The following is a 23,251-nucleotide window of genomic DNA, read 5'->3' as shown; positions in this document are numbered from 1 at the left end:
TTAGCTCCCTCCAGTGGTGAATGTTATTTACTGCTACATTGGTAGACAGCAGTTCTCAACCTTTTCCTCCTCTCTCTGTTATAAAAAATTCTGTGACCCTTTGACACGGGTTATGATATTATTTTTTTTCATTTATCATTATTCAGCACGATTGACAAAAGGTATTGTGTTCTTGCTTACGGGAAATTCGATGAAGATGGAGGTGCAAAGAATTATTCTGTCCAAAACTTCCTCAAGTATCTCTGCTGCTGTATTTTCAAAACTCACTATTTATTATAACGCTTGTGCGCCCTCTAGTGGTGAATGTTATTAACTGCTACATTGGTTTTACAACTTGTGTTTTAGCGCCCTCTAGTGGTGAATGTTATCAACTGCTACATTGGTTTTACAACTTGTGTTTTAGCGCCCTCTAGTGGTGAATGTTATTAACTGCTACATTGGTTTTACAACTTGTGTTTTAGCGCCCTCTAGTGGTGAATGTTATTAACTGCTACATTGGTTTTACAACTTGTGTTTTAGCGCCCTCTAGTGGTGCATGTTATGAAATTTTCTAGTATTGTTTGTCGAGTCTTTTTTTATGTTAATCTTTTCAGTTTGTTTTAAATGAATGTTGGTTTTATGTTTGTTTGTACGCACCCTGGTTTTATCTGCGGTCTAAAAACTATATTATAATATTAACAATAATAAAATAAATAATAACATTATAATTGAATAATAATAAAAATATTTAGTAATCACATATTTTTATTTGGCCCAGTTTAATCATTTTTACAAGTTATTTCCACCCACCTAAAACAACATGCAGAAGATAGATTGGATTTCCTAAAGTGACCATGTCAATTCCAGTGTACAGATTTCTTATCCTTTACACTGAGTTTGATCATTTAAAGCTTGTTTTAAGTTAATACATTTACAGCCATTGTTCACCTATTTATTATTTACAATTACAAAGAAATTCTGAATTTGTTTTTACTCAAATTGTTATACTGATTATATTTTTGTAATAAAAAAAACTTTACTGTACAAGTCCTCCCTTAGACCTGTTCATACATATATTAAACATGTTATACATACTGTATATACACACACATACCCTAATGAATAGCCGTGAGGGAGGACTGTACCCTGCCCAGATTAGGGTTACTGGGACCCACCCACATTTCTAGGAATGTTGGTTCACATTGTAACATGCAAAATCATTTGGGATCTGAGGGTACTGATTGTTGCAGTTTTGAAAGTTGCATTTTTGCCAGTTCTTGCTTGATAAAAGACTTCAGATGCTTAGGACATCAGGCAGGTCAGTCAATCACATGCATTCTATGTATCTACGAAACAAGGCCTGTCATTGTTTTGCTGTCAGGCTGCCAGGGAATAGACATGACCAGTTTAGTTGACGAAAGTGTGTGTCTGAAAGTGTGTGTTGATGGTTGGGGCAGTGCATGTACATTCTAGATAGTTAGCTAAAAGTGTGTGTTGATGGTTGGGGCAGTGCATGTACATTCCAGTTTAGTTGACTGAAAGTGTGTGTCTGAAAGTGTGTGTTGATGTTTTGTGCATGTACATTCTAGTTTAGTTGACAAAGTGTGTGTTGATGGTTGGGGTAGTGCATATACATTATAGTTTAATTGTCTGAAAGTGTGTGTTGATGTTTTGTGCAGTGCATATACATTCTAGTTTAGTTGACTGAAAGTGTGTGACTGAAAGTGTGTGTTGATGGTTGGGGCAGTGTGTGTACATTCCAGTTTAATTGACTGAAAGTGTGTGTTGATGTTTGGGGTAGTGTGTGTACATTCTAGTTTAGTTGACTGAAAGTGTGTGTTGATGTTTGGGGCAGTGTGTGTACATTCTAGTTTAATTGACTGAAAGTGTGTGACTGAAAGTGTGTGTTGATGTTTGGGGTAGTGCATGTACATTCTAGTTTAATTGTCTGAAAGTGTGTGACTGAAAGTGTGTGTTGATGTTTGGGGCAGTGTGTGTACATTCTAGTTTAGTTGACTGAAAGTGTGTGTTGATGGTTGGGGCAGTGTGTGTACATTCTAGTTTAATTGTCTGAAAGTGTGTGACTGAAAGTGTGTGTTGATGGTTGGGGCAGTGTGTGTACATTCTAGTTTAGTTGACTGAAAGTGTGTGTTGATGGTTGGGGCAGTGTGTGTACATTCTAGTTTAATTGTCTGAAAGTGTGTGACTGAAAGTGTGTGTTGATGTTTGGGGCAGTGTGTGTACATTCTAGTTTAGTTGTCTGAAAGTGTGTGTTGATGGTTGGGGCAGTGTGTGTACATTCTAGTTTAGTTGTCTGAAAGTGTGTGTTGATGTTTGGGGTAGTGCATGTACATTCTAGTTTAATTGTCTGAAAGTGTGTGACTGAAAGTGTGTGTTGATGTTTGGGGCAGTGTGTGTACATTCTAGTTTAGTTGTCTGAAAGTGTGTGTTGATGGTTGGGGCAGTGTGTGTACATTCTAGTTTAGTTGTCTGAAAGTGTGTGTTGATGGTTGGGGCAGTGTGTGTACATTCTAGTTTAGTTGACTGAAAGTGTGTGTTGATGTTTGGGGCAGTGTGTGTACATTCTAGTTTAGTTGTCTGAAAGTGTGTGTTGATGTTTGGGGTAGTGCATGTACATTCTAGTTTAGTTGTCTGAAAGTGTGTGTTGATGGTTGGGGTAGTGCATGTACATTCTAGTTTAGTTGTCTGAAAGTGTGTGTTGATGGTTGGGGCAGTGTGTGTACATTCTAGTTTAGTTGACTGAAAGTGTGTGTTGATGTTTGGGGTAGTGCATGTACATTCTAGTTTAGTTGTCTGAAAGTGTGTGTTGATGGTTGGGGTAGTGCATGTACATTCTAGTTTAGTTGTCTGAAAGTGTGTGTTGATGTTTGGGGCAGTGTGTGTACATTCTAGTTTAGTTGTCTGAAAGTGTGTGTTGATGGTTGGGGTAGTGCATGTACATTCTAGTTTAGTTGACTGAAAGTGTGTGTTGATGTTTGGGGTAGTGCATGTACATTCTAGTTTAGTTGTCTGAAAGTGTGTGACTGAAAGTGTGTGTTGATGTTTGGGGTAGTGCATGTACATTCTAGTTTAGTTGTCTGAAAGTGTGTGTTGATGTTTGGGGCAGTGTGTGTACATTCTAGTTTAGTTGTCTGAAAGTGTGTGTTGATGGTTGGGGCAGTGTGTGTACATTCTAGTTTAGTTGTCTGAAAGTGTGTGTTGATGGTTGGGGCAGTGTGTGTACATTCTAGTTTAGTTGTCTGAAAGTGTGTGTTGATGGTTGGGGCAGTGTGTGTACATTCTAGTTTAGTTGACTGAAAGTGTGTGTTGATGTTTGGGGCAGTGTGTGTACATTCTAGTTTAGTTGTCTGAAAGTGTGTGTTGATGGTTGGGGCAGTGTGTGTACATTCTAGTTTAGTTGACTGAAAGTGTGTGTTGATGTTTGGGGCAGTGTGTGTACATTCTAGTTTAGTTGTCTGAAAGTGTGTGTTGATGTTTGGGGTAGTGCATATACATTCTAGTTTAGTTGTCTGAAAGTGTGTGTTGATGGTTGGGGTAGTGCATGTACATTCTAGTTTAGTTGTCTGAAAGTGTGTGTTGATGGTTGGGGCAGTGTGTGTACATTCTAGTTTAGTTGACTGAAAGTGTGTGTTGATGTTTGGGGTAGTGCATGTACATTCTAGTTTAATTGACTGAAAGTGTGTGTTGATGTTTGGGGTAGTGCATGTACATTCTAGTTTAGTTGTCTGAAAGTGTGTGTTGATGGTTGGGGCAGTGTGTGTACATTCTAGTTTAGTTGACTGAAAGTGTGTGTTGATGTTTGGGGTAGTGCATGTACATTCTAGTTTAGTTGTCTGAAAGTGTGTGTTGATGTTTGGGGCAGTGTGTGTACATTCTAGTTTAATTGACTGAAAGTGTGTGTTGATGGTTGGGGTAGTGCATGTACATTCTAGTTTAGTTGTCTGAAAGTGTGTGTTGATGTTTGGGGCAGTGTGTGTACATTCTAGTTTAATTGACTGAAAGTGTGTGTTGATGTTTGGGGTAGTGCATGTACATTCTAGTTTAGTTGTCTGAAAGTGTGTGTTGATGTTTGGGGCAGTGTGTGTACATTCTAGTTTAATTGACTGAAAGTGTGTGTTGATGTTTGGGGTAGTGCATGTACATTCTAGTTTAGTTGTCTGAAAGTGTGTGTTGATGTTTGGGGCAGTGTGTGTACATTCTAGTTTAATTGACTGAAAGTGTGTGTTGATGGTTGGGGCAGTGTGTGTACATTCTAGTTTAATTGACTGAAAGTGTGTGTTGATGTTTGGGGTAGTGCATGTACATTCTAGTTTAATTGACTGAAAGTGTGTGTTGATGTTTGGGGTAGTGCGTGTACATTCTAGTTTAATTGACTGAAAGTGTGTGTTGATGTTTGGGGTAGTGCATGTACATTCTAGTTTAATTGTCTGAAAGTGTGTGTTGATGTTTGGGGTAGTGTGTGTACATTCTAGTTTAATTGACTGAAAGTGTGTGTTGATGTTTGGGGTAGTGTGTGTACATTCTAGTTTAATTGACTGAAAGTGTGTGTTGATGTTTGGGGTAGTGTGTGTACATTCTAGTTTAATTGTCTGAAAGTGTGTGACTGAAAGTGTGTGTTGATGTTTGGGGCAGTGTGTGTACATTCTAGTTTAGTTGTCTGAAAGTGTGTGTTGATGTTTGGGGTAGTGTGTGTACATTCTAGTTTAGTTGTCTGAAAGTGTGTGTTGATGTTTGGGGCAGTGTGTGTACATTCTAGTTTAATTGACTGAAAGTGTGTGTTGATGGTTGGGGCAGTGTGTGTACATTCTAGTTTAATTGACTGAAAGTGTGTGTTGATGTTTGGGGTAGTGCATGTACATTCTAGTTTAGTTGTCTGAAAGTGTGTGTTGATGTTTGGGGCAGTGTGTGTACATTCTAGTTTAATTGACTGAAAGTGTGTGTTGATGGTTGGGGCAGTGTGTGTACATTCTAGTTTAATTGTCTGAAAGTGTGTGACTGAAAGTGTGTGTTGATGTTTGGGGCAGTGTGTGTACATTCTAGTTTAGTTGTCTGAAAGTGTGTGTTGATGTTTGGGGTAGTGTGTGTACATTCTAGTTTAATTGACTGAAAGTGTGTGTTGATGTTTGGGGTAGTGCATGTACATTCTAGTTTAGTTGTCTGAAAGTGTGTGTTGATGTTTGGGGCAGTGTGTGTACATTCTAGTTTAATTGACTGAAAGTGTGTGTTGATGGTTGGGGCAGTGTGTGTACATTCTAGTTTAATTGTCTGAAAGTGTGTGACTGAAAGTGTGTGTTGATGTTTGGGGCAGTGTGTGTACATTCTAGTTTAGTTGACTGAAAGTGTGTGTTGATGTTTGGGGCAGTGTGTGTACATTCTAGTTTAGTTGTCTGAAAGTGTGTGACTGAAAGTGTGTGTTGATGTTTGGGGCAGTGTGTGTACATTCTAGTTTAGTTGACTGAAAGTGTGTGTTGATGTTTGGGGCAGTGTGTGTACATTCTAGTTTAGTTGTCTGAAAGTGTGTGACTGAAAGTGTGTGTTGATGTTTGGGGCAGTGTGTGTACATTCTAGTTTAGTTGACTGAAAGTGTGTGTTGATGTTTGGGGCAGTGTGTGTACATTCTAGTTTAGTTGACTGAAAGTGTGTGTTGATGTTTGGGGCAGTGCATGCACATTCTGGTTTAGTTGACTGAAAGTGTGTGTCTGAAAGAGTTGGGGCAGTGTTGATGGTTGGGGCAGTGTTGATGGTTGTGGTTGGGGCAGTGCTGATGGTTGAGGCAGTGTTGATGGTTGATGGTTGGGGCAGTGTTGATGGTTGGGGCAGTGTTGATGGTTGATGGTTGGGGCAGTGTTGATGGTTGGGGCAGTGTTGATGGTTGGGGCAGTGCTGATGGTTGAGACAGTGTTGATGGTTGATGGTTGGGGCAGTGTTGATGGTTGGGGCAGTGTTGATGGTTGATGGTTGGGGCAGTGCTGATGGTTGATGGTTGGGGCAGTGCTGATGGTTGGGGCAGTGTTGATGGTTGGGGCAGTGTTGATGGTTGATGGTTGGGGCAGTGTTGATGGTTGATGGTTGGGGCAGTGCTGATGGTTGATGGTTGGGGCAGTGTTGATGGTTGGGGCAGTGTTGATGGTTGATGGTTGGGGCAGTGCTGATGGTTGGGGCAGTGTTGATGGTTGGGGCAGTGCTGATGGTTGATGGTTGGGGCAGTGTTGATGGTTGGGGCAGTGCTGATGGTTGATGGTTGGGGCAGTGCTGATGGTTGGGGCAGTGCTGATGGTTGATGGTTGGGGCAGTGTTGATGGTTGGGGCAGTGTTGATGGTTGGGGCAGTGCTGATGGTTGGGGCAGTGTTGATGGTTGGGGCAGTGCTGATGGTTGGGGCAGTGCGTGTGGAGTGTATGTGGACAGACTCGCGTGCTCAGGCTCGAGCTGAGTGGAAGCACTGAACGTGTAGAGCACGCGCTGCAGCATTACAGTAGAGTACAGGGCGCTCTGAGCGCGCGGACACACCCAGAGCGGAGAAACATGCAGACAGTAATGCGCACACAGACTGCATGCACACTGCTGCACATTAACACTGCGGCCGCCGCAAGGAATAAACCACTTCCAGAGGAGAGGACCTTTTTTTCCCTTTGCTTCAGTAGCAAAGCGTCCTGAATGCGAAAGCAAAGCATGATTAAAACGAGTCATCGTCTGTGCAATGCGCTTGCGAAAACAATTATGCGCCATGCAGCTGCTTTGCAGTTTTTCTTGTGTGTTGTTTTTCTTAAAGGCTAGCGGATCGGCACACAGAAATCACCACAATCATAGGTAACGTCTATTATTATTTTTGTTCGTTTTCTGCGTCAATAAATGGTATTATTTACATTACATAATGCGTTGTGTTTTGCTGGCAAGATGGCGTCGGGTACAGTCAGGTGACCTTGTGTTTTTCTCCTGGCTCGTACGGAAGTCAGTTTGTCCCCCCCCCCCCCCCCCCTCCTCCCCCCCTGAAATGTGATTGGCTGGTTTGAACAGTGTAGTGATGAGTGTGGGCTCTTGGTTGGAGTGTGCCATGTGGCAGTCAAATGCATGTGACCAAGGTGTTTTTAAAAAAGGCGAGGGGGCAAAATCGATGGTCATGTGTAGTGCCACTGATGGCACCAGTGGCAGGCCAGCAGTCTCACAAACAAATTAACTACAATATTAGACTTTTGTTCCAAAAATAAATTGGGTTATAACTTTAGCTTCTTTGTGTAAATTGTAGCTTTATGTGCAGATATTTGGATGCATTAATGCAGTACTGTTGTGTAGACTGGGTCTGACTTGCACATTTGTTTGTGGTGTATGCAGAACAGAAAGTTAAACTATGGTCCCATTGTGCATTCCCTCCTGAGTCGATGCAAAGGGGGAGGGGTTCGTTTGTCATGATCAGGTTGGATTGTAACCTGCAATAAATAAATAAATAAAGCATTTATGTTTACACAAAATACACTTGTGTGAGCATAACAGTAATACTCCCTTTAAAACGTTTCTTGTTCCACATTCCATCACGTACAGTGAATTGTTTCTTTAGTCACATTTTGTATTTTTTGTTGTATTTAATTATGCTGCGTTTATTTACAGTAAGACTGTATTGTGAGTATTATTGCAGTGTTCATAGACTCACCAGGTCTAAAAAAAAGGTGCTAAATGCCAACATCTGTCATGGTATGGGGGTCCATTAGTCCCCACGGCAAGGGTGACTTACATATGTGTGAAGGTACCTTTGATATATTGGGATTTTAGAGAGTCAATGTGCTGCTTGGTTCATAAAACCACGTTGGCATGATTTTAACGCGTAGATGTCACCCTAAAACAGTCTACGGGAGCAACCGAACTCCAAACCCCACCCGAATTCAGGCGTTGCGCTCATTGGTGCCACGGTGCGTCCTGGGTAGTTTGAGACCCTAACAGGCGCATGTGATTGCTCCGCGGTGACGACAATCCCACACCCAGGTCCCGCCTCCGTGCGCGCAAGTTTGTCCGACTGACACGCTCTAGTTTGTAAAGGGGCTCTCGCTGAATGTGCAGGCGCAGACTCAAGACTTAATTGCGCTCTTTTTTTGAGTAAACCCGTCATTCTGAATCCTCCAGGATGGATATGAAGAAGCGAATTCATCTGGAGTTGCGTAACCGAACGCCGTCGGACGTGAGTTGCTTTGTGATTAATCGCGATTGTTCGATTTTGGTGGAAATAAACGTTAGGGTATGATTAAAGATTGATCGATGTGCACACCGTCAAGTTGATGTGTTGAATGAAAAGTTTGCTCCGACTTTGTTCCAGCCGAATGCACGACACGGCTTGTACCTGGTTCGGATGCTTTGCAGTTTGTGCTGGGTTTTTTTTTAACTTTTCCCCCCTCGACGGGGTCTGATCGATGGGTTAAAGTGTAGCAGTAACGCGCATTGTGTAGCCAGCGTATAAACAAGGGAAGCGGTGCGAGGAGCCATATTTGTAACTTTGTATCCCCGATCGCGCCCTTTTCCTTTGCGCCCTTTTCTATGCACCAACAGGGCTTTACGCGTTGAAATCGAGAGCGCTATTTATTCGCCATGAATTCGTCAAAATGACCTTTTAATGATATTTATACATATGCACGGTCTGGTATGGCTCACCTGCGCTTGCGCCACTGGAATAACTTGAGACAAATTTTCGCTCAGCTCTGTGTATGTACGAGTCAATCGGTCAAATGTGATTAGATTCCTGCAATGGTCTGATCATATTGCAGTTAAACGGTTGAGTCGAACATGAACGATGCGTAAAAATAGCATTTTTTGTTGCGCACAGCAAGGCGATTTAATTTTCGCTGTTATTCGCACGTTGCGTAAAGGCGCACCAAATTAAAACTGCACAACAAAGCCGCGCTGATGTGTATGTAACCACAACCAAACGCTTTTTATTGTTTACAATAAATTGTTTACAACAAGGTGATTTAATTTTCGCGTTAATTCGCACGTTGCGTAAAAGCGCGCATTAAAACTGCACTGATGTGTGTCGATCGCGCTGTATATAACGATAACCAAACGCTTTATATTGTTTATTACACCGGTATACGACCTCTATACGCGTTTTTGATCAGACTGATCCAATATTAGATCCGCCGAAGTATCTTGAGCCCGGGCTGTGACCAAATTCACACATGCGTTAGGACGTCTGGTACGTAGAACGAGCCTGTAATAAGTGTTTCTCAGTATTGACGCCTCTCTAAAGTCTATAACTAACCAAGACTGTTGTAATTAGTTAATTTCAGTGTCTCAGTTTGTCATTTCTAAGCTTGGAGCGTGTTTGTTTGCGCGCTACGCAGCTCCAGCGCCGCCGCTCCAGTTCCGACATCTAGGACAAGCCGCCATTTTAACCAGCAACAAAGACAGACGGCTCGTTTAATGGTTTAAAATCCCTCCTTACACAAACCCGGCCTCAAGTTCACACCAATCTTTCGTCTAATGAAAACAAAACAGCTCATAGTTTCAGAAATTCGAACTAAACCTCGCGTTTTTACGTGCGTATGAAGTACAAGCGTGCTTTCTTTATCCCCGGACTGGATGGCGTGCGCTACCTGCCCCTCCTACTCCCCAAATCTTTCCCCACTGGGCTATCCCCCGCACTTTCGGGACATGTTTAGTCGATCGGGATCACTTCTCCGTACGATTTTGCGCCTCGTTTGCACTCTTCGTTATTCTTTTTGCGCATAGATGTTGTTCCAGATGCGCAAACAGCGACGAGCCGCGGCTGGTTTCGGGTTCAGCAGCCATTTTGTTGTGTGAGGGGGGAAACAGCGTGTTTATCTGATCCGAATAATCGCTCAGGGTTACAAAATGATCACATTAATCGACGTGCTGTTGTAAAAAAGAGCACCGTGCAAGAACACTTCGAATTTATTACCCTATGGTTTATCTATATTTAACATAATTTATTAATTTATAATTGTAGTGCATTAAAATGTGCACGTTTTAGTGAAGAAGGGAGCCAGTACTTACAACTGGAATTAGTAGTCTACTCTCTAGGAACCAAATATCACTTTTTCGTATAAAATTCTTTACTTTTTTAGGCCGATGGATCTCAAAACTGGTCTTTAGTTGAATTCACTAAAGCCTACATGCAATAGAACTTTATCAGGGTTGTCTATATTTATATATGTTGACACTATATTTGACACTTTGTTCACATAATGACCCATAAAATTACATTATTTACTAGTCTTATCTGATTAAGTTACATTTACCTCAGCACTCCTGGCTTATGCATGACCCAAAACTAAAAATTGGTCAAATTAAAACAAATTTGTCCTTTAAATTACAGTCACAATAGCCATGTATTCACAATGTGCTTTCTTTACTGCAGCTCTGTATCCTACAGCTCCGTTATTAATTTTTTGGTTATGAGAAGAGTTAAATCGTACATTAGACGCATTTTAATATGGATCTTTACAGGTTCTTGACAGGAATTGATTCTAGGTATAACAGGTTGGCTAAATTACATACAGTTCACCTCAGTGGGATTTTTGTACAGCTCACCCTTCCTACCAAAACTGGACATTTTAGGACACAGTTAAGGTGGTACTGTAAACAATATTGGGTATGTTTTAATAAGGTGGCCCCTCTTAAAATGTGTTGGTACTTTTACATATGTACCTTTTATTGTGATAAGTGAATGCCAACTTTTTTAGGGCTGTCGCTACTTACAAACCCCTAATTTACATACAATGCCCAAATGTTGTTTGTGGCACTGTATAATGTTTTTTTTTTAAACAGTGTTCAAACAAACCAGTGTAGCCTTTATTAAGGTGTAACACAAACTGTTAACATGAATTTGAACTACCAAAACTTTGCCAAACCTACATTATCCATTTATTATCACAATTTCCAGCTTTTTCAAAAAGGGTAAAATGTCGGAATTGTATCTCCTCAAAAGTATGTCATTGTTTCCTAATCACAAATATTTGAGCTGATCTGGATTATTTGTGGTGATGTCTACATTACTTTATGTACATTTTAATAAATATAAGGTATACATGTTATATACACATTATAGACATATTAAGTAGTCAGTAAACATGTTATTAAATATTAGTTTCTGTTCATGGAACATTAGCATCATATTTCAGTAGTTTCAGTCAAAGGATCTGATCTGCAAATGATTCCTCCCTATATAACCAAATAAAAATATGTTAATATTGCTTGTTTGGTGTATATTTATTGTTACACTAAGCCTTCATGTAAGAAAATTTGATCTGTAAGTACTGTTATTAGCAGAGTCTTCTAAATTATGATTTTTGTTGGTGTCTGTTATAGACAGTGCATTCTTTAGTTATCATAGGAGAAAACATTAACTGTAACCCAAGCAAGCTACACTCTGAGTCAAAAGCTGGCAACAGCAGTGATGTGACTCAATTTAAGCTTGCAACATGAACCAGAAGCCAGTCCAACACAAAGATGCTCTCCTCAACTTATCAGGAGCTGCAGAGTTGGTTACTTCCACACATCCTGTGCCTAGTGGCATGATTTTTTATTTTATTTTATGCCAGAAAACACGTAATAGTATGTCATAGCGCTCACACCTTTTTATTATTTTTATTTTTTAAAGGTGAAAGAACTCGTGCTCGATAACTGTCGGTCAAATGAAGGCAAAATCGAAGGCCTTACAGATGAGTTTGAAGAGCTGGAGTTTCTAAGCACAATCAATGTCGGCTTAACCTCGGTCGCCAACCTGCCCAAGCTCAACAAACTAAAAAAGGTACAAATTTGGTCTGTTTATTAAATCCAACAGAGAAATAAAATTGTACTGTTTTATTTTCTAATCATTAAATTTGCTTGTTTTTTTTGTGATTAGTTGGAGCTCAGCGACAACAGAATCTCAGGTGGTTTGGAGGTCCTGGCAGAGAAATGTCCCAACCTCACTCATCTCAACCTCAGTGGCAACAAGATTAAAGACCTCAGCACTATCGAACCACTGGTGAGTTTTAAAAGCACAGTAATGGTGATATTTAGACATGTGGTAATGTCAGTTTTAACACCCTAAACTGTGCTGCAGGTTATTGTGTATGTAGTGTGTCATTATGATAAAGTACTTTTTTCTTCCTGTATTGTGTATTATTTACAATTTGCCTGATGGGAAAATGTTGTGGTATTTCACTAGCCATTTGTTGTACAGGTTGAGCTTAAATGGAATGAATAATTTCCAAGAATAATTTATTTTTGTTATTTATGGCTGTATTATAGGATAGTTAACCATGTGTTTTTAACCAGGTGTTTTAGTTGTGCTGTAAACAATGTACCTGGAAAACTAGTAGTAAAATAACTTCAGAGCTATACCTGGTTATTATAATACATGCTTTTTATTGTTCTATATGGGTATAACTACTAACATTCTGTTTTTTGTAATGATTGACTGAATGGTTTCTGTTTCTGTTTTATTTTTTTAAACAGAAAAAATTGGAAAGTCTCAAAAGTTTAGACCTGTTTAACTGTGAGGTAACAAACCTGAATGACTACAGAGAAAACGTCTTCAAACTGCTGCCACAGTTGACATATCTCGATGGCTACGACAAAGAAGATAAAGAGGCGCCTGATTCTGATGCAGAGGCCTATGTGGAGGGATTGGATGATGAAGATGACGATGATGGTATTGAATTTACACCTAACATTTTTTTTTATAGTTGGTGATTTCATACTCCTGGCAGTAGGTCAGATAAAGTTTTTTTTATACACATCAGTTCTATAATAAACTGATTAACCATGTTGGTCCTTGTTTGCATATGACGTGATTAGTTCCATTGTTTTTAAAATACCTGAACGTTTTTTACTTGCAGTAGATGATGAGGAAGACTATGACGAAGAGGCAGCTCCAGGAGAGGAAGACGATGAAGAAGAAGGAGATGAGGAGGATGATGAGGAAGGAGAAGAAGAGGAGGAGGAAGATGTCAGTGGAGAGGTGAATGCATTGTGGGGTGGCACAATGGGTAGCTCTGGTCCTTACAACAAGTAGGGCCTGGGTTTAATTCCTCGGCCGAGCGACAGTACAAAACTAGCACTGAAATAGTAATAACACCCTTTAAAACATGTGGGAATACATAAAGCATAAAGAAAATATATATTTTTTTAAAGTGTGTTAAACTGCTCTAATTGCTGTTGAATCCAAAAATGTTGTATCTAACAAATGTATCGTATTAGGAGGAAGAGGAGGAGGATTTAAATGACGGAGAAGTTGATGACGAGGATGAAGATGGTAAGCACTGGTCCTGTTTTTGCTTTTTTTACTAGCTACAATCAATGAGCATCTACAAATTTACACAACCATGCAAACTGTAGTATGATTTTAAAAAGTTGAAATTATTTGCCTTAAATTTACATTAGTATTAATAATACTACTACTACTACTAATAATAATAATGCTTTAGTACTATACAGTAATAGTATAATGTGATAAGGTATAAATTAGCATTAACTAAATTGGGGTGGGGAGTTGCTGGCGGCATTGTTATGATACATGTGTTCCCTGTCGTCTGGCATTTCACCCCCAATGATGCCTTAGAGATCAGTGGGCATGGCTGAGAAAGCATAATTGGCATTGTTTTCTTGGTGGGAGGAATTGCATTTTTGTCTCATTCTAAACTGAAGCCCCACCAGCAAATTTTAGGCTGTTAGCCAATATTTTTATACACATTTATTATTTGAACCTTATTGACGTGATTATTCAATCTTTTTACTCTTGTGTTCAGAGGAGGAGCGGGGTCAGAAAAGGAAAAGGGATTTGGACGAAGAAGGCGAGGAGGACGATGACTGAACATGCACTCTTGGGTTTCCTTTGTGATCCGACTGTTTTAACCTCTGTTTCTATGTCCTGATGTTGTTTTGCGGTGGTTTGGGGAAGTATGCAAATGGTAGGGGTGGGTCAGTAGACAAATGAGGACACCAGTTTGAATATTATGTTTTTTTTTTTTTCTTTTTTAAACTTTGACCCCATTTGTTTTCTCCCAAACCTCTACAGCTAACTGGCAACATGTCGGTAATTTTCTGTTGTCAGAAACAAAATTCAAAAAACAAGTTCTGTGTTGCTTTCTTTTTGTAATTTTTATTCTCCCCTTTACTGTTGATGCCTATTCAGATTGCTTATACAGATTGCTGGGTATGACTTATGTATTTAAATGACAAAAAATACCAAAAACCTTTTAAAAACAGCATGTCTGGCTCTATTTTAAATTTGACTACAGGATTTCAAGAGGGTTTTGTTACCCACTTTTTTAAAATCACACATTTTTTGTTTTGTGTACTTTGCATCTCTTTGGTGTTGTCATCACGTGGCGTGCTGTTTGAGCGCAGAAGAGACGTCGGGATATCGGCTCAAACGTGCGCGCTGCGACCTCTCAATGTGATATTTTTTTTAATGTTTATTTAGAACTGAATGTCTGCCATTGTCAAATGATTTTCCTAAATCCCTTCTCCTTCTTGCGTGGATAGTTCAGAGGTCTCGTGTTCTTTGTAAATAATGACCAAATATATTTTTTTCTATTCCCTTTGATAACGGCAGACATTTCAACAGTAAATCTCAGTTGTACCTGTTAACTGTAATAAAACAAATGAAAACACATACAGCTGTAACATAATTTTGGAAATCAGTTTACCGGGTGCCACAGTAAAACACTGAATCCACACAGGCCAGTTTTATAGATTTACATTAAAACATTTACATAATCAAATTGTATCAGAGAGAAAAACAAGCTTGTAATATTTTTAACTGAATGTTTTTATAAGTTTTCAGGTAATTTAAGTTTAATCTTTTTGTAGATGCTATTTTGTAAATACTGAAATACAGTACAGACATTTAAGGCTTTTATACCTGGTGCAAGTGGCTCTAAAGTCCATGCTAAAATTAAAATAGTAAAAGGTTAAAATATTTAAAAGCTTAAAAAAAGACTAGGGTTATTTGCAAGGTGCCTTTAATAAAGTAAAAGTATTCAAAACTACACGGTTGTGTTATAATAGATAGAATAACACACAAGTGTTATCTTACAATGTGACCTTTAACCAGTCTTTATATAAAGAGAAAATGACAAAGGGGTGGTCAGTGTTATTCAACAAGTAATTTTGCTACATGCAGACAGATTGACCAAGTTTTGCAATGTCTTGACTGACCTTTATGTCCTGTAGTGTAGGAATTGGGTATGGCCTCCTACCCCTTTCTTAAAAAAAAGATCCATCCATTCCTTTTGGCTGCTCCTGTTATTTCAGCAGCTGCATATTTAATTTGGCTATTTTAAAGAGTTTAGGCTGGATACCATTCCTGACTGGGCCCTCTTATTTGTCCAGACTGGGAACTGGCACTTCGGGTGCACTGATACATTTACCCCAACGGCTTGGTTTTTTGTGAGCCCTGCATGGGATTCGAACCCCCTTGAACTATTACATCACACAAGCTCACATTCATCTAGCCCAATTACATAACTTTTTATTGTTGATAGTGTTGTACTTGAGTCTTTATTGGATTTGAAAGTAAACCCATCACACATCAACTAGCACAGTCGTACAAAAGCTGTAGAAGTCAGCTGCATGTGTAAGTGAAATGAATGTTTCCTTATGTGACATAAACTACAATTTATCTACTTACCTTGATCTTCCTAAAACCCCAGCTTTACAGTAAGCAAAGTTTTATGTTAATGATTTTGTACACCGTATCCATTGTGGTCTTTTAAGCATTACACAACAACCGCATTTGCTATGGGTGAAGAAGAAAAGCCAAAATTCGCAGAAGGTAAGAATTTTATGTGGCTTGTGAGAATTTTATTAAAGAAAAAAACAGTTGTTTGCTGTTCTTCCAACATTAACAACGGCTGTTGAATGTCAGAGCTGCCTTTTTTAATAATCTGTGATTAAAAAGGTGGCTAAAGAAAACTGGACCAAAAACTACATTGTTTCTATAATATTCAGCAGCCCACTCAACTTCAAATAATTATTGTAGCAGCATAAACGAAACCCTTCTCGAGAGACAATAATGTCCAGTCTCAACTGGTTTTCACCCATTGGTAGATTTAAAATGCATTTTCTCCCTAATGCTCTGACTTTATACTAAGTTTAGAACATGTATTAAAGTGTAATATAAAAAATATAATGTTTTTGAGTATTTAGAATACAGTGACTTAATGTTATAATTATTTAAGCATATATCTATGAGGATTTTAGAATATATTAATTTAATATAAATATATAAATATATTTATAATATATATTTAATATATATTATATTATATATATATTATATTTTATATATATATATAATATATATATATATATATAATATATATATATATATATATATATAATATATATATATATATAATTAATATATATATATAATATATTTAATATATAATATATAATATATATATATATATAATATATATTTATAATATATAAATATATTAATTTGGTGACACACCAAATAATGGCCAAATAGAAATCTATGTACTGTGGTATACACGCGTGTTGGAAACATTCAAATTACCTGTACAAGATGATGTCCCAGGGTGGAGAAACAGCCTCCGGTCACGGAAGGGTGTTTAGTTTTTCTTCAAGAACTCTGTTTGTTTTTCTACACCTTACAAAAACCTTTAAGTGGTTTAGCTCTAAATCCCCCCCTAGAATTCCTACATGGACAAAGTAACTATTATGAATGAACTAAAATGTTTTAGAATGACAAGAAAACCCCAATCCCCCCACACCTCCCAATGTTCAGTTTATGGCTACGGCTTTGAGTACCACACACTTACTTTATATGTACCCACTCACACTAGGTAAAGAACTGTGTATTGTATCCAACTCTTCTAATGAAACCAACTTGCCGTAAGCTAACCGATAGATAATGGATAGAATATTTTCCTCTATAAACCATGAGTTTCTTAAAATATCTTTGACTGCTATCTTTAAGTCCCAGTGAAATATCACATGACACTACCTACAGCCCCAGTCTCAGAGACTCCACTTGCTTTTTTCACTGGCTTTGTTTATGCAAGGTTGTCTTAGCTGGCAAGCAAATTGAACTGCTAAAAAGTAAAATGAACACAAATCAAACAGTATCATATCACGTTGCATGCACACACTAATTACAAATAATGTAAACATATTAAAAAACTTTAACTGCTGTTTATTATAAATATACTGTGATGGACATTTAATGTTATCTAATTGCCCATTTGCTATGTTAAAATAAGTTTTTCTACATTCACATTGAAATATTTAGGGTCTACAAGCCATTATGTTGTAACTTATGTAGTGCAGCATCTTCCTAAAAAGCTGTTCTCAGCCTTTTTTAGTCAGTAACCCTATTTTTAGGCTTTAAATGTTTGTGATGTCACTAAAACCCCACTTCTCAATCAATCAGCTTATTTTTGCAGGGCATTACAGTAAAGAAGTTCATGTTCCACAGCTAGGTAATGCTGTCAAAAGGTCACGTCTGAATCATATTGGATAAAAGTCTCCGCTAAGTGTCATTGTATGGCATTCCAGCACATGCACTTCACTAATATTATTTCTCATAGCTAATATCGTTTAACCAAAAGCTATTAATAAAACTAATAACTCTTATTTTTAAGGTCTCCTGCAACTTCATTTGTATTTCTGACAAACCCACATGAGGTACTGACCCCAAATAAAGAACCGCTACTGTAGATTGTTGGAAGTTGATTGAAATTTGACTGTAAAATACATTTACACATGTGTATAAAAAATACCCTCATAACACAATGTTCAATAGCATGTATATACATTATATTTGCAGCTTTTAGCTGACTTACTTACCAGTGGCAACTTGGTGGTGGTGGGGCTTGAACCACCAACCTTTTGAAGACTAGTTCAGTATCTTAACCACTGAGCTAACACTGCCCTGTGTAACATAGCATTTAAAAGAACTACCCAGTGGCTTTGCAAACTGGTCATCAAGTGCTACTTTACTATAAGAACTTTAATTAAGTTGAAAAAGGCTGAAATATTCCTTTAATTTGCAGCTTATTTTAATGACAGTGGTCACTGCTGTTAGATGTAATCTATATGATGTAACTATTCTAATTACTGTTACTGGTTACAGAATTTTCTGCACTATTAATGAGTCCTACATGAACTTGGCACAGTGTATACAAGCATGAACAGATGAGAATCTCAGTCAAGTTAAAGATACAATAAGTAAAACGATATGTTTCTATTATTATTCAAATCACACTAAACACACAACAAGATTGCATTTGGGATGCCAAATGTTTGGTAACTGGAGGACAAGACCACTTTAGGGGTGCCAAAGTAATGGAAAATCTGTGTACTTAGAATGCACACATAGCTGGCAGTGGCGCAGAACATAGTGTGGGTGCCACACAGCTCCGGGGTCATGGAGATCTGGATTCAAACAGTCACTGTAAGGTGTTTGGTATCTTTTCAAGTGCTTGGTTCATTCACTTTCGAAAACCATGGCAGTAGGCGAGCTTTAAATTAGCTTTAATTATACAAAGAAAGCCACAAATACATGAGAGAGGGAATACAACCATTACAGGGTGCCAATCAATAGGAGGGTAACACACCCACCTTGCTACAACTTGCCAGTGTGTGAATTAACTTCAAGTTGCCCCCCAAAACCCACGGAGAGATGGAGAGAACATGTGGCACAATTTTTACCACCAGATTTACCATGGTCAGGGCTGTGGAGGGGCCGGCTCCAATCTAAAACTCCAGCAAGGCAGAAATACACTTATGAGTGTGCTTTAGTTAATGCAGGGCAACACCCATCTACTCACACCAGTGTTTGCTGCCAATTTTCCTACTTATCTTACTCGTTCACACAAGGTGGTGGGTCTGACACCACCCGAAAACCCTGGGTGCAGAAGAGGAATATGAAGCGAACAGAATGCAGGTCAACACACTCTCACATTTGTTCTAGGAGCAATCCACCTTTTTCAGGTTTTATAGGGGAGTGAAAACTGGGGTAGAGAACATCCTCCTCCAGAAAGTGACCCTGTACTGACCGGCACCTACACTACCCACTGTGCCACGCTGACAAGCATTGTATTTACATTTACATTTTCAGCATTTAGCAGACGCTTTTATCCAAAGCGACTTACACAATGAGCAATTGAGGGTTAAGGGACCCACCAGTGGCAACTTGGCGGTGGCGGGGCTTGAACCAGCAACCTTCTGTTTACTAGTCCAGTACCTTAACCTCTGAGCTATCACTGGCATTGTATAGATTAAAATGTCTTTAGGTATCTCACACACTTAAATCACATAAAAACACATAAATTCTACTTATTGCATCTTTAAAATATTATAAAACAAAAAATGAGACAAGCGAATCTAAAATTCTGGACATACTTGGTTGACCGGCTAAGTTGTGTCTACATCCATGGCTGAAATTGAGATTAGCATAATTATTCAAAACAACTGCTGAAAAACGTATAACAAAATAAATAATTAATTATACAATTATACATTTTAAAAAACAAAAACACAAATAATTGAATCCAGTTAATGGCTTGTACCAAATGACCTATCAAGCAATTTTCATCCAATACTGCAAGTCTGGCAGCTGACACATTCACAAAGAGAAGGTACGTGTTAAAGTGAGTAAATACAATTAATACCATTAATAAAGAACGAGAGAAAAGAAGAGAAACCCTGTAGATGTATAACACACAGTCTCTTTAAACTACGTTCTGCTGTGAAATCATGTGTCTGTGTGTATGTATGAGCCTTAGGATACTGATGCTGCCGAACAATCAGCAGTAATCACAGGCCACAGGCGTGAAAGGTTTTAGCAAAGGAAGGGGGTGACCTACACCCTTATAAAGTCTGACACAGCAGTAAAGGCATCCATAGCTGAAATCGGGGTGAGAAACTGCTCGGTCAGAACGAGGTACAGGAGACGAGGAGAGGTTCAGCAGTACGGGGTAATCTTACAGGAAGGACCAGTAGCCTGGACTCTGCTCACATGCCGAGGTTGCTGTTGTTGTTACTGTTGTTGAGGTTGTTGGTGTTCGGACTGTTTCTGAGGTTGTTGAGCTCTAGTTCCAGCTGGCGTATTTTAACGTCCTTTTGCCCGAGCTCGTCTTTCAGCCGCCGCAACTCGTCCTGCTGCCTAAAGAACATCCGCAAAAGCTGCAGAGTGGAAATATGAGGAGTAGGATGATTACTTACAAACACTTTAATAAAATAATAAAATTCCAGAACTGCTAATGGACACTGATGTCAACAAAAGTATTAAGTAAAATAAAAATATAAAGCACTTTTTATACTAGTGTGCTACATTATTATTGCTTCTGTTACACTGTGTGCAATTTTTGCATCAATAAACTGACAGCTCATGAGAATTTTTATTGGACACTTAAAATGTACTTTCAGCAAAACACATTCAGCAGCATAAAAAAGTCCATAAACTAAAATAACCCATTTTTAAATAAACACATTGACTTATAATGGAGCTTTTATTATTATTTATTATTTCATTTCATGCGTGCAAAGTTCAGGCACCTCGTTCTCAGTACGAGGAGGCACATTTTCCAGCAGGTCGATTCCATTCACCACCACACTCTTCTTCTCCTTCACCGGGGCCTTGAACACCAGCTTACTGGGTCTGCTGTAACCCTCCTTCAGAGACATTAACACCGGCCCTGCAATAATACACACACACTCATGTTGTATCTCACACTGCAGCCTTTAAACCTACATACGTACAGCTCGCTTGACTGGACGGTGTCATCTGTGTTCCAGCAGCTTCTTATTCATAACTGACCTGCTTTTAAAGGTTCTTTAAAAGCAACTACTATCTGAGCAACTACAGTCAATCCAATGAAAGAAATTTAGGTTAGGGCTAGGGTTAGGGCTACGACTAGGGTTAGGGCTAGGGTTAGGGCTAGGGTTACGGTTTGGGCTAGGGTTAGGGCTCGACTAGGGTTAGGGCTAGGGTTAGGTTTAGGGCTAGGTTTAGGGTTAGGGTTACAACTAGGGTTAGGGTTAGGGCTAGGGTTACGGTTAGAGTTAGGGCTAGGTTTAGGGTTAGTTAGGGTTAGGGCTAGGTTTAGGGCTAGGTTTAGGGTTAGGTTTAGGATTAGGGCTACGGCTAGGGTTAGGGTTAAGGCTTGGGTTAGGGCTAGGGTTGGGGCTGACATTTCTGACAATATCACAATGCTCTCAGTTACCATTTAACATCTGTGCACAGAGTATTATGGAATGCTACGTTTAATTGTGGGAGTTTTACCTCGATTCATACCACTAAGCCACTCATCTGCAGAAAGAGCGGGTTCTGTTCCTGGAGTCATGGGGTAGATGTCCTCCTGATACGTCTCTGACTGCAAACAGTGAACATTCATATAAAACACAACAATTATATGTACTAAATTAAATTAAAGAAAAACTTCAGTGTTTTAACCAGTGTTTGATTAGAAAACCTGAAACCCATACTTAAACCCATACGTAAAAGTATGAAAAACTTACCAGAAATTTACTTCGATAGAAGTTAAAGAAAAAGTATTGAAAGTAGAAGTTCAAGTAAATGGTGTTAATAGCTTTTTATTTCAAATGGCATGTCCAATTAGATTAATATATTACATATTCATGCCCTTCTTCATCCATGAGCACTTTGAATTAATGATTCTGCTTTCTTATACATTGCTATGGAATTGTTAAGAGGATGTTTTTCAGCACAGTTAGAGAATATAATTAATCATCTCTACTTTTGCTATCTAGACAGGCCACCATTAACTAGTGCTGTGTAATTGTGTGTGTATTTGTGTGAGTGTGTGTGTGTGTGTGTGTGTGTGTGTGTTTGTTTGAATGTGATGAGCTTTAACCCAGCATTAGTATTTGTGCATGAATAATGATGAAAATGTGCATCTGGATCTCTGAGTCAGTATAATTACATGGCTTGCATTTTCCTGCACTAATAAAACCTTGCAAACAGACATTGATCCAATTCTCTGCCTGCAGATTCAGGACACAATAATAGCTGTATTTTTAGAGGAGCAGGGCACCATAAAGCTTAACAGTCCAGATATGGGTTAGATTACTAGAATTTAGATTTGAATCTTAGCTGTGTTGCGTGCTTAATGACTCAAAGCTTTTTAAATTATTATTAAGTTGCAGACGTTCAGAGACAGGTAATGTGTTAAAGTAGCATAAAAGACAGCATATGCTTGGTTTAAAATTAAATGCTGCTCAGCACACCTTGTGGATAGTGCATTGCACATATAATAACTAGCATTACACTAGCTGCAAATGATTTTTTACCTTATCGTTTTTACAACAGCAATAGACCAAACTTAATCTTTATTTGGTGCTTTTTACTTGAAAATTAATAGTTAAAAAAAAGTACAGTGGGGCAGTAGGGAAAATACAACTACAAACTCAACACAGTGATTTGAAAGCATATTTAATTAAAAACAGCCCAAAATATTAAGAAAGGGGTCATTTAATATTGGGAAACCTGTAGAATGATTAAAAACTGTTTTGGAACCTTCCACAGGTAAACAGGTGTACAGATTGTAGGTATTTCTCTTTTTTCAAACTGCAGGCGCTGCAATGCCAATCTTTATTCTGGATCTGCTGCACCTAAAATAAAATGCTATCTGATGAAGACAGAATTAAATTGTTAGGGTGAAGGCTTTACTTAATTGTATGATTAATGGTAAAGCTGGTCTCTCTCCATGTTCAAAATTATTTGTAAGGACAAACTGACAGATGAATCTCCCCCCTGAGAGATTTGGCAGGAGCCGCCACTGGTTTAGTTGTTTTGTTATTTCAAGACCTATTAAGGTCTATGGGTTTTATCCAGCAGGAGGTGCTAATGCTAGCCCGCAGCAGGTTTACTGGCTGTCTGGCTTGTACTCACTCTCCTAGGTACGATCATAGAGATGGGCTCGATCAGTCCCTTTAGCGTCACCAGCTTATAGAACCTGAAAACTTCACAGGATGCCACATCCAAGCCATGTTTGGGCATGGTACCTAACAGACAAAAGAGTATCACTGTGTTATGGCATACTTAGATGTAATTATTTAAGATTATAACATTAACATCAGATTTTAAACCAGAACAAGTGATGTATAGGTGCTTTAATCATTAAAGGGTGTACATTTACCAAGTCCTTTCTGAGGGGCAGGAGACCTGAACTCCATGAGGTACTGCAGGTACGGCTTCTCTGTGGTCACCTCATAGTAGCGGATGTTCCCATCACCCTAAAACAACCCCAATAATTTATTCATGC

At 38.8% G+C, this 23,251-nt stretch overlaps 2 protein-coding genes across 2 annotated transcripts in view; one reads left to right on the top strand and one right to left on the bottom strand.

Moving 5' to 3' along the window:
- The first annotated feature begins 7,998 nt into the window (after positions 1-7,998).
- On the top strand, positions 7,999-14,607 carry anp32a (acidic (leucine-rich) nuclear phosphoprotein 32 family, member A). Its single transcript, XM_062989818.1, has 7 exons — positions 7,999-8,169; positions 11,605-11,754; positions 11,851-11,973; positions 12,447-12,642; positions 12,830-12,951; positions 13,191-13,245; positions 13,739-14,607. Exons 1-7 carry the CDS (start codon positions 8,116-8,118, stop codon positions 13,801-13,803), a joined length of 765 nt encoding a protein of 254 aa, XP_062845888.1. The 5' UTR covers positions 7,999-8,115; the 3' UTR covers positions 13,804-14,607.
- Positions 14,608-17,136: 2,529 nt separating this feature from the next.
- coro2ba (coronin, actin binding protein, 2Ba) overlaps positions 17,137-23,251 on the bottom strand; it is a 34,408-nt gene continuing 28,293 nt past the window's right edge. Inside the window, exons 8-12 of the mRNA XM_062989546.1 lie at positions 23,126-23,222; positions 22,879-22,991; positions 21,250-21,340; positions 20,523-20,662; positions 17,137-20,150 (exon numbers count right to left, since the gene is read on the bottom strand). Coding sequence (XP_062845616.1) covers positions 19,980-20,150; positions 20,523-20,662; positions 21,250-21,340; positions 22,879-22,991; positions 23,126-23,222 — 612 coding nt within the window. The 3' untranslated portion in view covers positions 17,137-19,979. The remainder of the gene's footprint in view (positions 20,151-20,522; positions 20,663-21,249; positions 21,341-22,878; positions 22,992-23,125; positions 23,223-23,251) is intronic.

Source organism: Trichomycterus rosablanca, chromosome 27 (genome assembly GCF_030014385.1).
Source record: "Trichomycterus rosablanca isolate fTriRos1 chromosome 27, fTriRos1.hap1, whole genome shotgun sequence".
Taxonomy (NCBI): Eukaryota; Metazoa; Chordata; class Actinopteri; order Siluriformes; family Trichomycteridae; genus Trichomycterus; species Trichomycterus rosablanca.
Note: the sequence above shows the minus strand (reverse complement) of the source record. Positions and strands in the feature narration are given on the sequence as shown.

Excerpts from the sequence above, each read along its gene's own strand:
- anp32a (XM_062989818.1), top strand. The coding sequence starts at position 8,116 with ATGGATATGAAGAAGCGAATTCATCTGGAGTTGCGTAACCGAACGCCG. Across the intron at positions 11,755-11,850 it reads AGCTCAACAAACTAAAAAAG|TTGGAGCTCAGCGACAACAG; the intron begins GTACAAATTTGG and ends TTTTGTGATTAG. Across the intron at positions 13,246-13,738 it reads TGATGACGAGGATGAAGATG|AGGAGGAGCGGGGTCAGAAA; the intron begins GTAAGCACTGGT and ends TCTTGTGTTCAG.